General features: G+C 41.3%; 1 protein-coding gene across 3 annotated transcripts in view; it reads left to right on the top strand.

The window, feature by feature from the left end:
• Positions 1–13,182, top strand: part of DGKG (diacylglycerol kinase gamma) — a 186,073-nt gene that overhangs the window by 82,770 nt on the left and 90,121 nt on the right. For all 3 annotated transcript variants that reach the window (XM_067465916.1, XM_060768046.2, XM_067465915.1), the window contains 2 exons: positions 700–951; positions 6,165–6,338. In XM_067465916.1, coding sequence (XP_067322017.1) covers positions 700–951; positions 6,165–6,338 — 426 coding nt within the window. The remainder of the gene's footprint in view (positions 1–699; positions 952–6,164; positions 6,339–13,182) is intronic.

The following is a 13,182-nucleotide window of genomic DNA, read 5'->3' as shown; positions in this document are numbered from 1 at the left end:
GGGGCGGGGGGAGGGAGTCCTATGCAAAACTTACAAAAGTTATATTTGGGAGCCACAGCTCTTTTCACGGTGGAATGCTCCAACAGCTGTTATCCAACAAAGTAACTTTTCTGAGCTCTGTTCCTAAGTGGAGAGGGTTTGGAGTTAGCCTAATTCAGTGGTTCTCAACCTGTGGGTCCCCAGATGTTTGGCCTTCAACTCCCAGAAATTCTAACAGCTGGTAAACTGGCTTGGATTTCTGGGAGTTGTAGACCAAAACACCTGGGGACCCACAGGTTGAGAACCACTGTCCAAATTTCTTTAACCTAATTAGAAAGAACCAGTAAGGGCCAAATTCATGCCAGAGATTCCATCTGAATATTAGGAAGAACTTCCTGATGGTCAGAACTGTTGACAGTGGAATACACCAACTTAGAATGTGGTGGAGTCTCCTTCCAACTCTGTGATTCCAAGAGGTGTATGTGAGACACTGATTCACATTCTTTAGTGGTCCTGATCTGTGAAGGAAAGTAAATTTCATCTTGCTGACTACAAACTTTGCCTGAAATGGGCTTCTGAAAAGACAAGACCCAAGCACCTAACTGGTGTGCATCATGGAGTTGGAAGAGAGGCCACATGGGCCATCCAGTCCAACCTCCTGCCATGCAGGAACACATTTCTCTAACAAGTAACTAAATCTGTGCTATGTTTGATTTATAGGGATCAATGGGAAAACTCTCAACACCATGGGAAGGCACACGCCTGAATCCAAGAGCTCCCAGGCAAACCTGGCAGAGCAGCAAACAGCCTCCTTATGTCCCACTCCAACCAATACCAATGCCCTTGGGAACGCCTCACCAAGCTGGTCCAGGTCGTCATCACAGAAATCCACTGCCGGTACCCCTTCTGCTCACAATTCCTCAGGGTCCTCCAAGATCTCCTCAGGTTCTCTGCTAAGCCCACAATCCCCAGGTGAGTCCTATGTTGGCCCTGCTCCTCGAAAACTCTCCTATGAATGACATTGATGTTCTCCAGCTTTGCCTGACTGCAACCGGGTAAAACTAATGTCATGGCTTGATGTGAAGCTGTCTTTTTGTTCTGTCAAAATGGTGAAAGTGTATTAATGAAATTTGCATAAGGGGTTATAGTTGATTAAATGGCATGTTGATCTTATAGGAATGTGGAAAGAAAAAAAATGATGTGTTGTCAAAGGCTTTAATGGCCAGAATCACAGGGTTGCTGTGAGTTTTCCAGACTGTATTGCAACGTTCACATTTGTTTCCAACAGACAAGAGTTCTTTCTCCCACCCGGACATTCCACAGGATATACAAACCTCATTTGCCTAGTTTCCAACAGATCCTCAACCTCTGAGGATGCCTGCCATAGATGTGGGTGAAACGTCAGGAGAGAATGCCTCTGAAACATGGCCATACAGCCCGGAAAACTCACAGAAATCCAAAAAATTGACAACCGGCGAAGAGTAAGAGTTCAAGTCTAATTTTCACACAGCATCGGTCATTATATAGGTGACATCCTCTCTCCACAGGCTCAGCAAAATCCACCTGCTGCACAGTGGCAGTCAGGGACTCCTGGGAATTCCCTCTGAATCACCCTGGGAAGCATTTTGCTCTTGTCTTTGCAAACAGTGGCATTATTTGCGACAAGCCAGTATTTCTATAGAGGTGTCACCAGCTGCCTGAACACAGCCGTATTAAGCCACATTGTTGTCTCAGTCACAGGGAATTCCATGGCATTTTTGCACTTTCAACAATGTGTATATTTGCAGGGGGGATGTGGGGAGACCTGTTTCTTTGCTGGGATTCTATTAGCCGATAGCCTTATTCCATAGCAACAAGAGTCAGGCTGGGAGAGATACTAGCTCCAGAGTACTGTTAACTTGGTAGAGGGCTGGGGAGAGGATAGGAAGAAGATATCTTCATGTCCTCAAGTGCCTTAGCAGTTACCTGTCAGCCACTTCCTTAATTGCCACCCTTTGGCCAAGAACCTCTGGTTTATTGAGGTTTCTCACCCAGATCATGTCTGATCTTGGAAGCTAAGCAGGATCAGCCCAATTTAATACTAGGATTTTTTTTCATGTTAGGAGCAACTTGAGAAACTGGTGTATTGAATTTGTGGTTTGTGATTCTGTGGGTACTGAAGGCCCACTGTAAATATAAATGATTTTTTTTGGTCGTGTCAGGAGCAAGTCGCTTCTGGTGTGAGAGAATTGGCTGTCTGCAAGGATGTTGACCAGGGGATGCCCAGATGGTTTGATGTTTTATCATCCTTGTGGGAGGTTTCTTTTATGTCCCTGCATGGGAAGCTGAAGCTGACAGAGGGAGCTCATCCGTGCTCTCCCTGGATTCGAACCTCCGACCTGTCAGCCTTCAGTCCTGCCGGCACAAGGGTTTAACCCATTGCACCATCGAGGGCTCCACTTGGATGGAAAACCATTAACAAGTACCAGCTTTTGGAAGCTATATTTCAGGTGAAGGAAGTGGCAAAACCACCTATGAATATTCCTTCCTTACTCCATTCCATATGGGGTCACCATAAATAAACAATAAACTATTGATGATGCAGGAATGCTCTCATTTTCAGTCTGGCAGCACTATCTTTACCACTACAGTAATGTGACCACAGATGGAAAACCACAAATGGAATATAACCATTGATTGAGGTTTGGGGGAGGGGTCCTTCCTCTGCCAGTATAAATTACTGTGGAAAGTGGTTGGTGTTCATTTAATGATTTATAAAGACATAAGCCAGGTATATACCTGCATAAGTATTTCTTTTTGGAGGGGGGGGGGGTGGAATTGTAAAGTTGGAAATATTTACCAACCACATATAGTGAACAGACTTCCCCACAGATCCATCTTTTTGCTAATGCAGCTCCACCTAAACAGCAGTTTACAGACTACTGAAAACTGAGAACGTCTTGAAGGATTGCTTCTATTCACCCAGCTTTTGAAACACAGTTGGATGCTGCTCTGTTGTTCTCCAACTATCATAAATTGACTTTGAGGTGGCTGCAACAGTTAAAAGGTAGATTGGGAGGATGAAAGGGGAGACATTTCCACCAGTGTAAAACTTGACATCCCCCAATGGTGGCAGTTATATTTATAATTGCCACTATTGTGAGAACTACATAAAATAAAGAATACTGGATGGAGACGTACCGGCTGGTTCAGAATGTATAAGCTAGAATTATACACTCATGACAGTTCTTTGTTCACAATTCCTACATAGCTATTCAGGGGGTATCAAAGTCCCCCAGACTCCACTCATCAAGAAGCAATTGCTGCAATTGATGGGATTTTGTTCCCTTGTTGATCAGGAAACAGCTAGCAGATGGTTCCACCCACCCCCTTGCTCAAGGGATCTCCGGTGTGAGGGGGAATTATGACAAGTGTTCACAGGAAAGTGTGGGACTGTCAATCCACTGCTTCCCAATCAACAGGGGAACAGACCCCTATTGATAGCATTGACTGCTTTCTAGTAAGCGGAGACTGGGTGGACTTGGATAGGATTCATTAAGTATCACTATAACTACAGTGTGTTGTCAAAGGCTTTCATGGCCAGAATCACTGGGTTGTTGCAGCTTTTTCAGACTGTATGGCCATGTTCTAGAAGTATTCTCTCCTGACGTTTTGCCTGCATCTATGGCAGGCATCCTCAGAGGTTGTGAGGTCTATATAACTACAATATTTTCATATACAGAAATCCTCAACAGGATTTCAACTATAGTCGGATATTGATTCTAGTATCTGTTTTGTGGTTGCATTCAAAACAGTAGATGAAAAAACAGAACACAATGTGCACTGTGCTTCTGTCCGTAACCCTATACCTATAGGATGGTTCATGTAATTATTGTTTTTGCAAATGTATTTATAGACCTCTCCAGCTAATGCGTAAAATTCAATTGAATAAAACATTGCAAAAGCATTAGTCAACAGTAATAAAATCCACTGAACTGCAATATAATAAATCCCCCAAACAATTGTGAAATTATGTGCTTGGCATTTCCCTTCCCTTAAAGGTTAACAGAGAGGTGTGTGAATTGAGGGACCTCCTTGGAGTTAATTCTAAAATCCATGCATACAAAGATCTGGCAGAGGCAAGAAGATGGATGACCTTATTACATCCAAGAGTATTATGAACGTTAGTATAATTCTGTACACAGCATTACTGGGAAGAAGGAGCCAGGTGGATGAGAGTGTTTTTTTCTCCCGATGGGAGGATAGTTCTTCCTCAGCTGTCAAAGGGTTAGAGTGTTGCAGCCCACTCAAGTTTACACGGCTAGAGATAAAACAGACTATTCAGACCTGGAGTGGAGTGAATTCTGTGAATCCTTCCTGAGATCTTTGTGCTTCTGCCAAGAATCCAGCCAAGACAAATAAGGCCCGAGGATTTTACTTTCATGCATATTATATATATATATATATATATATATATATTGCATTGTATGAGTTGTGGGGCATTTTCTGATCCAAATAAGCATAAAAATGGCCTGTGTTCAAAGGAGTGTTTGTCTCTGCAGGAAGCATTATTTTGCCTAATCAGAATCACAAAACATAATATAAAATAACAATGAAGTAAGATAAAATAAAACATTCCCTTCTTGTAATAATAGGTATTTCTTCAACCCAGTGGATTCCAGTTTCCCCATGTAATTTTCTCCAAATGGGATCTCCTGCTTTACTTCATCAAGATCCACCCAAAAGAGCTTTCCCTTCAACTGTCCCAATCAATGTATTGTCGAAGGCTTTCATGGCCGGAATCACTGGGTTGTTGTAGATTTTTCAGACTATATAGCCATGTTCTAGAAGCATTCTCTCCTGATGTTTCACCTGCATCTATGCCAAGCATCCTCCTCTGTCACCCCTCCTGTTTCAGTTGCTTTTAGAATGTTCCAGTTTCTTTCTCTTGCCCATTCCCCACTATGTTAACTGTAGGATTTTTAAAAAATGTGTTGTTAATTACCTCTGACCATTATTAGAGTCATTAGAGAAATGTGTCCCAATTATTTTACTTTGTATATTTAAATTTCACACTTGTTATTGAGTTGTTTTATAAGTATACCCTGATGCTGTCTATTGGATTGTTTATTATTTGAAGTGCTTTATTATGTTATGTTTCTAAGACATTGAATGTTTGCCAATCTTTTGTTGTACACTGCCCTGAGTCCCTTTTGGGAGATAGGGCGGCACAGAAATAAAATTTTATTACATGTATTATGTCATGTTTATTTAAGTTGCTCTTTTATCATTTTTATTGAGTTCATTTTTGACTTGTTATGTGTCATTCTCAGTATTGAATGTTTGCCACTAGTTTTTCTTTTGTTGTAAGCCGCCCTGAGTCCCTTCGGGGAGATAGGGCGGGTTATAAAAAAAAGCATTATTATTATTATTATTATTATTATTATTATTATTTCTTCAACTAGCTTCAGATGCTGCAAGCTAAGTTCAGATTGCAACATTAGTGTGCACTCAATTAAGTCAGCAGGGGAGTAAGGAAAGAGGGCACACAACCTAACCTTTGTAGTTTGCACGGCAGCCTTTCTCTAACTAATATGTTTTCCCTTATTAATGACCATACATTTTGCTATACAGAAATATTACTTGGTCACACAATCCTGGTTTTCATCAGTGAAATATTAGTGAGTATGAATATGGCCTAAGATTCCCACCCCAATATTCACTGGGGGGGGGGGGATAGTGGCCCATTGCAGAAAATGATAGATTTTTTTGAGATAATTCTCATTTCAGACACCTTTAAGGGGAACTAGGGAAGCCTGTGCAAGTTAAGTAGTTGATATTTGGAGATATTTCTTTTCAACTGCGAATGTCTGTATGAATCATTATTCTGGAGGTCTAAGGGTCCTTCCACACAGCCCTATATCCCAGAATATCAAGGCAGACAATCACACAATATATGCTTTGAACTGGGTTGTCTGGGTCCACACTGCCATATATTCCAGTTCAAAGCAGATAATGTGAGATTTTATTCGGTTTTGTGGAGGGAGCCTAAGATTCATGTAGATCCTGCAACAACATATGATCCAGGAAATGTAAAATTTTCATGCTGGTACACGCAGGTGAACATTTCCCTTGCCTGACTAAAGGGTCCAAAATGCGCATTGGAGTGCTAAGACAGCTGTGAATGTTCTTGTCTCCTTTTCTAGGCTCCAAAAGCTTGGAGAAGAAATTGCCATTCAACCTCCGAAAGAGCCACATCTCCCTGAAAACAGCCAGTCCACAACCACCAGCCCCATCATTGGCTCAGGTAGTCTACCTGAAGGACATTGTCTGCTCCCTGTCACTGCTGGAAAGGGGACGGGCTGAGGATAAGCTGGAGTGTAAGTGCTTGGGTGACAGGAATGCATGCAACTGGAGCACGACGCTGCAACTGGGGTCAGCGTGACAAGGGATAGTGGTGGTGGTGGTGGGAAGGGGGAGGGGGGCTCCTGGTCTCAAAGGAGGCAGTAATGCTAGCAACTTGCAGCTGTAAGCAATTGTGCACTCCTGGGTGTCCACTGGGAATGAACCCATTGACAAAATACTCACCCATTCCTTTCCAATACAGCAGAGCATAATAATAATAATAATAATAATAATAATAATAATAATAATTCGAATTTAGATTGACAGAGTTTTGAAGCACAATACTCCTGACCTCACAATCATGTTAAAAAACCAGGTATTGATCGTCGATGTTGCAATCCCAGGTGACAGCAGGATTGAAGAGAAACAACTGGAAAAGCTGACATGATACGAGGATTTAAAGATTGAACTGCAAAGACTCTGGCACAAGCCAGTCAAGGTGGTCCCAGTGGTGATCAGCACACTGGTTGCAGTGCCTAAAGACTTAAACACAATTGGCACTGACAAAATTACCATCTGTCAGGTGCAAAAGGCCACCCCACTGGGATCTGCACAGTCCTAGACACTTAGGAAGTGTTCGATGTGTGATCCAATACAACAGCCAGCAGAGTGACCTTGTTTGCTGTGTACTAATCTTTGTGTTTCAAATAACAACAACAACAACAACAACTTTATTTCTGTATCCTGCCACCAACTTCCCAAAGGGACTTGGGACCACTAACTCAGAGCACAAGGTGTCTAAAAACAGAACATAAAATGAAAACAATTTCAAAATGCAATTAAGAACAAATAGGCATATAAACAACAACTAACACTCAATTAAAAACAGTATTCATCAGCCAACTGGAGGTAACCTACTATAAACGTGGCCTGGTAGAAAACAATCGAACTGGGAATGGGATAAGTGCAAAGCTGTAGCCATGGGAAGAGGGCATGGGATAAAGTATGGCTGTATAACAATTATATAGATAACAAGAGACTAGGCATTTTCAAAAGTGTGTTTAAACAGCCAGGACTTCAGGTAAATTTGTGGGTAGATTTGTTGGTTATGCAGAATATTATTTAATTGCAGCTTGCTCACTGGCCAGAAGCAGGCTGGACCCAAAACCTCATAGAATACATTCAGCAGTTAAAGATCCTGATTAAGGAACTAAGGCACCAGTGGCTTAGAGAAAACAAAGTAAAGGATTTATTATAAGAATTCCATTCTAAGATAAGAAAGTTTCTCAAGCTGCCACTTTAATCTAGATCCATTCTATAGAACACCTAAGAGCAGACTGATGGGATGGAAAAGAGGTGAGCAAACATCTCTAAAAGTATCCGTTTACATCACAGCGACATTAGAACAGGTAGGCGCAGAGGAAAGAGCAGGCGTGGGCAAACTTGGGCCCTCGAAGTGTTTTGGACTTCAAGCCTATTGGCTGTTAGGAATTGTGGGAGTTAAAATTCCAAACACCTGGAAGGCCCAAGTTTGCCCATGCCTGGGAAAGACACTTAAACTGTCTAACTGAGACATGGTCAAACTTCGACCCTCCTGGTGTTTTGTACTTCAACTCCCAAGAAATCCCAGCAAGCTTACACTTGGTAGGATTTGTGGGAAGTCCAAGACACCTGGAGGTCTGAAGTTTGCCCATGCCTAGTCTAACCCTATTATTACTGCCTGCTGTGAAACATTCTTGGCTCTTCAGTGCTAAGCATTGCTGCATTTCTAACACCTCCTTAAAACTGAATGCAGATACAAAGGTATGAACTCCCTACCAGTGTTTAAATTGAGAAATCTGAACTCATTTTTCTCTTGCATGATTAGCTCAGTCTTCCCCGTTTCCCAATATAAAATCACCAGCCAAAAACAAAATCTTAAGAGGTCAAGCTCCTTTCCTCCTACTTGCTTGATTTAATTCTACCTTTTCAATAAATGAAAAAAACCATCTAAAAATATCTTTTAATCTAATAGTCTGCATAAGAGGTCTCTAATTTGCTACTTTTTGGGGATTTGAGGAAGTTCAAAGAGATTCTTTCTTCTCGGAGCCATAGTGCTTGAAAATCCCAGTCCTGTTGCATCCCTAGATAGGAAAAACAGTCAGATTAGCTCCAATGAAAAATGCTACAATTCATAGCATCACAATACTTTTAGAAAAACCAAAGAAAACACACAGAGAGAGTTTTATGTGTTGTTGAAGGCTTTTATAGCCGGAATCACTGGCTTGCTGTGAGTTTTCCACACATCCTCAGAGGTTGTGTGGTCTTTGGAAACTAGGGAAATGGGGTTGATGCATTTGTGGAATGTCCAGGGAAGGAGAGAGAATTATTGACTACGTGAGGTAAGTGTGAATGTTGCAATCGACCACCTTGATTTGCACTGAATGGCCTTGCATTTTCAAGGTCTGGCTGCTTCCTGCCTGGGGGATTTTTTTGTTGGGAGGTGTTAGCTGGCCCTTATTGTTTCTTGTCTGGAATTCCCCCGTTTTCTGAGTGTTGTTCTTTATTTACTGTCCTGATTTTAGAGTTTTTTAATACTAGCCACACAGCCTGGAAAACTCACAGCAACCCAGAGAGAGTTTTGTGGTCTTAAAATATTCCGATATATCTGCATTACTGGTCTGGGATGCTCCCAGATAGATGACTTCTTGTGTTGGTGATCAAAACTAATTTTGCCGTTATTTCACCTCTCCCTTACTGAGTTTTTTCTATGATGAGAAAAAAAAGAGGAAACTGTAATGGGGGAATTAATGTGAGCAAAGTAGTCAGTTGGCAAGGCAAAGGCTGAACAACAGCCAATCTTTCGCATACTCAATGACTAACAGAGAAAGAAACAACCTTTGCCTTCTATTGTAAAAGCATTTAAAAGTATGTCACTTACCAATTATTTGCTCACAATCAAATACTTGGTCTTATATAGGAAAGAAAGGAACAAAAAAGAAGCGAGTTTAGAGTAATCCACAAAGAGTATTATGTGGCAAAGCAAATAAAGTAGCAGTTTCTCTGTGCAAACGTTGCTAACAGAAGCAGCTAGAAAACATGGGAGAAATGCCACATGAAGATCACATTGCCTTTCATTGCAGCAATTTCTCAGTCCCTTGTATCAGATTTTAGGCAGAAAAAAATGAAATGCAAAGATACAGAATGGGAGACGCCTGCCTCAACAGCATTATGTGTGAAAAAGATCTTGGAGTCCTCGGAGACAAGTTAAAGCTGAGCCAACAATGTCATGCGGTGGCAAAAAAAAAGCCAATGAGATTTTGGCCTGCATCAGTAGGAGTCTAGTCTCTAGATCCAGGAAAGTCATGCTGCCCCTCTATTCGGCCATGGTCAGACCACACCTGGAATATTATGTCCAATTCTGGACACCACAATGGAAGGGAGATGTTGAGAAATTGAATGTGATTTACCTGCTTCTTGGCAGGAGGTTGGACTGGATGGCCCATGTGGTCTCTTCCAACTCTATGATTCTATGATTCTAAGAACTTCCTGAGTGAGAGCCATTTTATTTTATTGTTTTGTGGATTGTGTTTTTATGTTTTAAAACTGTATACTGTTGTTTGTTATAAGTTGTTGTAAACCGCGTTGAGTCGCCGGCTAGGCTGAGAAACGGCGGTATACAAGTATAGCAAATAAATAAATAAATAAATAAATAAATAAATATTTGATTCCAGGTGCATTCAGATCACAACTGGAATACTGTGTCCAGTTCTGGGCACTGCAATTTAAGCTGGAATGTGTCCAGAGGAATGTGACTTAAAATGATCAAGGGTCTGGAGAACAAGCTCTGTGAGGAGCAGCTTAAAGAGCTGGGCATGTTTAGTCTGCAGAAGAGAAGGCTGAGAGGAGACATGATGGCCATGTATAAATATGTGAGGGGAAGTCATAGAGAGGAGGGAGCAAGCTTGTTTTCTGCTGCCCTGGAGACTAGGATGCAGAACAATGGCTTCCAACTGCATGAAAGCAGATTCCACCTGAACATGAGGAAAAACTGTGAGAGCTGTTCAGCAGTGGAACTCATCCCTGAAGTGTGGTGGAGGCTCCTTCTTTGGAGTCTTTTAAACAGAGACTGGGTGGGCATCTATTGAGGATGCTTTGAATGTGTTTATCCTGCTTCTTGGAAGGGGGTTGGACTGGATGGCCCACGAGGTCTCGTCCAACTCAATGGTTCTATGATTTTAAAAGGATAAAGTGTCCAAATGTCATCATGTTATGTTAGTAATTTGCCCATGTTTTCTCACTTTTTTATTTTGAACATCATCTAGACCAGAGGTCAGAATCATTCAACCATCTGGATGTTGTTGGGCTGCAGCCCCTCACATTTCTCAGCATTGGGTATGTTGGCTAGGACTTCTGGGACTTGGAGATCAACATCTTCTTGGGAGCTCTATGACTCCTACTTCAGTCTAGCCTAGGCATGGGCAAACTTCAGCCCTCCAGGTATTTTGCACTTCAAGTCCCACAATTCCTAACAGCCGGTAAGCTGTTAGGAATTGTGGTAGTTGAGGTGCAAAATACCTGGAGAGCCAAAGTTTGCCCATGCCTGGTCTAGCCACAAATTCCATCTGTGAATTTCAATGGAGGAGGGTAAAAATATCTTTCTGGATATTTCTCTGTATGCATTGACCTCTACCAGCCCTGAAATCAGAGGAAGTGTCACTGAAGTGAATTGGTTATTGACATAATTAATTGATCTTTATGAAATGGCCTTTCTTCCTTCTGAAATGTGAGCAACGAATCAGGTGTCTAAGACTAATTATGTTGCTAATGTTTGCATTTGGCAGTGCTGTAGAACTAACCAGTGAAGTGTTGTTGTTTTGATAAGCTGAAATTTCACACAAAACCAAATTCTACTTCGAAATTTAACTTGGAGAGCTGCTTTTAAAGGGGCGGGCATGGCAGTCTGGCCCTGTAGACATGGAGGTCTGCTCCGTTTCAAGTTACTAATTCTAGCAAGAAGTGGGGGAGGCGAATCCTTTAACGATCTGTCATTTTCAATACAAATGCGTAGCAGAGCTGATTCACAAAAGTACAAACTTCCGGCGGCTGTTTTTCTTCTTCTTTTGACGGTTCCCAACATGTGCCAAGCTGAATGTCTGAGTCATGTGCCATTAGAAATTCCTTGTTTTCCACACCAATCTGTGCTAATTGATATGGCAAAGGGCAGGTTAATTATGAGACATTTCTAGAAATAACACCTTGGAATCATACTTGCAGGGTCACCCACCTATTCAGGTATAGCATTTCCGCATGTGTCATAGCAGGCATGGGAATGTGGTGCCAGAATCAGCTTTCACGCTTACATACAGGTTCCTATTTGAATCAGAACTTGGAGTCACTTCTCTGGTTCTCAGGAGGCAGGAGGGAGGATTGCAGGAGGAGAGATGATTGCCTTGAAATATATAGATGTAGATACCTACGCACATTTTGTTCTTCACATTTTTAGTGCCCCCAAGTAGAGTACATGCACTGCATCAATAGAATTTGCCTAAGTGCCGACTTAACATTCAACAATTGTTTCAATGGGTTGATCTAGCTGGGCCTCCATGAATAATGTAGATGGCACAAAGCAGAGCATGGGAAAATTAGTTTGCTTGGAGTACAATTCCCATATGTCCTTAAAAACAACATATGCAAATGTGTTAAAACACAGTTAAGTAAAGTGCTTTCCCCTCTCTCTCAATGCAAAACTTGATAAGATTTTTGCATTTGTGTTAGTATTGGTGTTTATATTTAAACAACATGCTCAGGATGGTTGTAGTCAATGCTTCTTGTGTCATTCTTAGTAAAAGCAACACTCAGGAATTGCTGCCCTCCCCCCAGCGTCTTCGTTTTTGGTTAATAATAATAATAATAATAATAATAATTATTATTATTATTATTATTATTATTATTATTGAACACATTAAACTACTCTGGGAATTTTGAATTCAGACTGACAAGAGTTTTGGAGCACAATACTTCTGACCTCATGACCGTGGGGAAAAACAAAGTGTGGATCATTGATGTTGCTATCCCAGCAGGATTGACGAGAAGCAACTGGAAAAGCTTACACAATATAAGGATTTAAAGATCAAGCTGAAAAGATTCTGGCACAAGCCAGTAAAGGTGGTCCCAGTGGTGATCAGCACATTCGATGTAGTGCCTAAAGACCTTGGTCTGCACTTAAAGACAAATGACAAATTACCATCTATCTGCTACAAAAGGCCACCCTACTCAGATCTGCATTCATTATTCGCCGATACATCATACAGTCCTAGACAATTGGGAAGTGTCCAACATGTGATTGAATATAAAAGCCAGTATAATGATCTTGTTTGCTATGTACTAATCTTGTTGTGAATATAATAATAATAATAATAATAATAATAATAATAATAATAATTTTGTGATATGAAATTCAGCATATATATCTTGTTTGCTGTGTCATACTGTGTTTTTGTGTTAGTAAAATAATAGTAGATGACAACGACGATGATGGCTTGAGGCAGGTACAACATGGTTAAAACATATAGCTAAAACCTACTATCTTTTTTTTTTAATCATCTTTATTAAGTTTTCCAAATATTAAAAAAGACAACAACAGATGTACATTCACAGCGAACTAACATTCATCGACACTGGGTGAGACTGGGGTGGGCTAGGGAGGGGATAGGAAGGATGGGATAAGGACTGAAAGGGGGGTTTGGGCAAAGTGGGGAGTAGCAGGGTGGAGAAAGATTGGGGGGGGTGGGTAAGAGGAGAAGTAGAATGGGGTAGAACACATAGGGGTGGGGTAGACTAAAACCTACTATCAAAATGCATATATTAAAACACACTGAACAGTATATCAGAGAAGCA

This window comes from Anolis sagrei, chromosome 3 (assembly GCF_037176765.1).
Source record: "Anolis sagrei isolate rAnoSag1 chromosome 3, rAnoSag1.mat, whole genome shotgun sequence".
Lineage (NCBI taxonomy): Eukaryota > Metazoa > Chordata > Lepidosauria > Squamata > Dactyloidae > Anolis > Anolis sagrei.
This window is presented reverse-complemented; position numbering and strand designations above follow the sequence as displayed.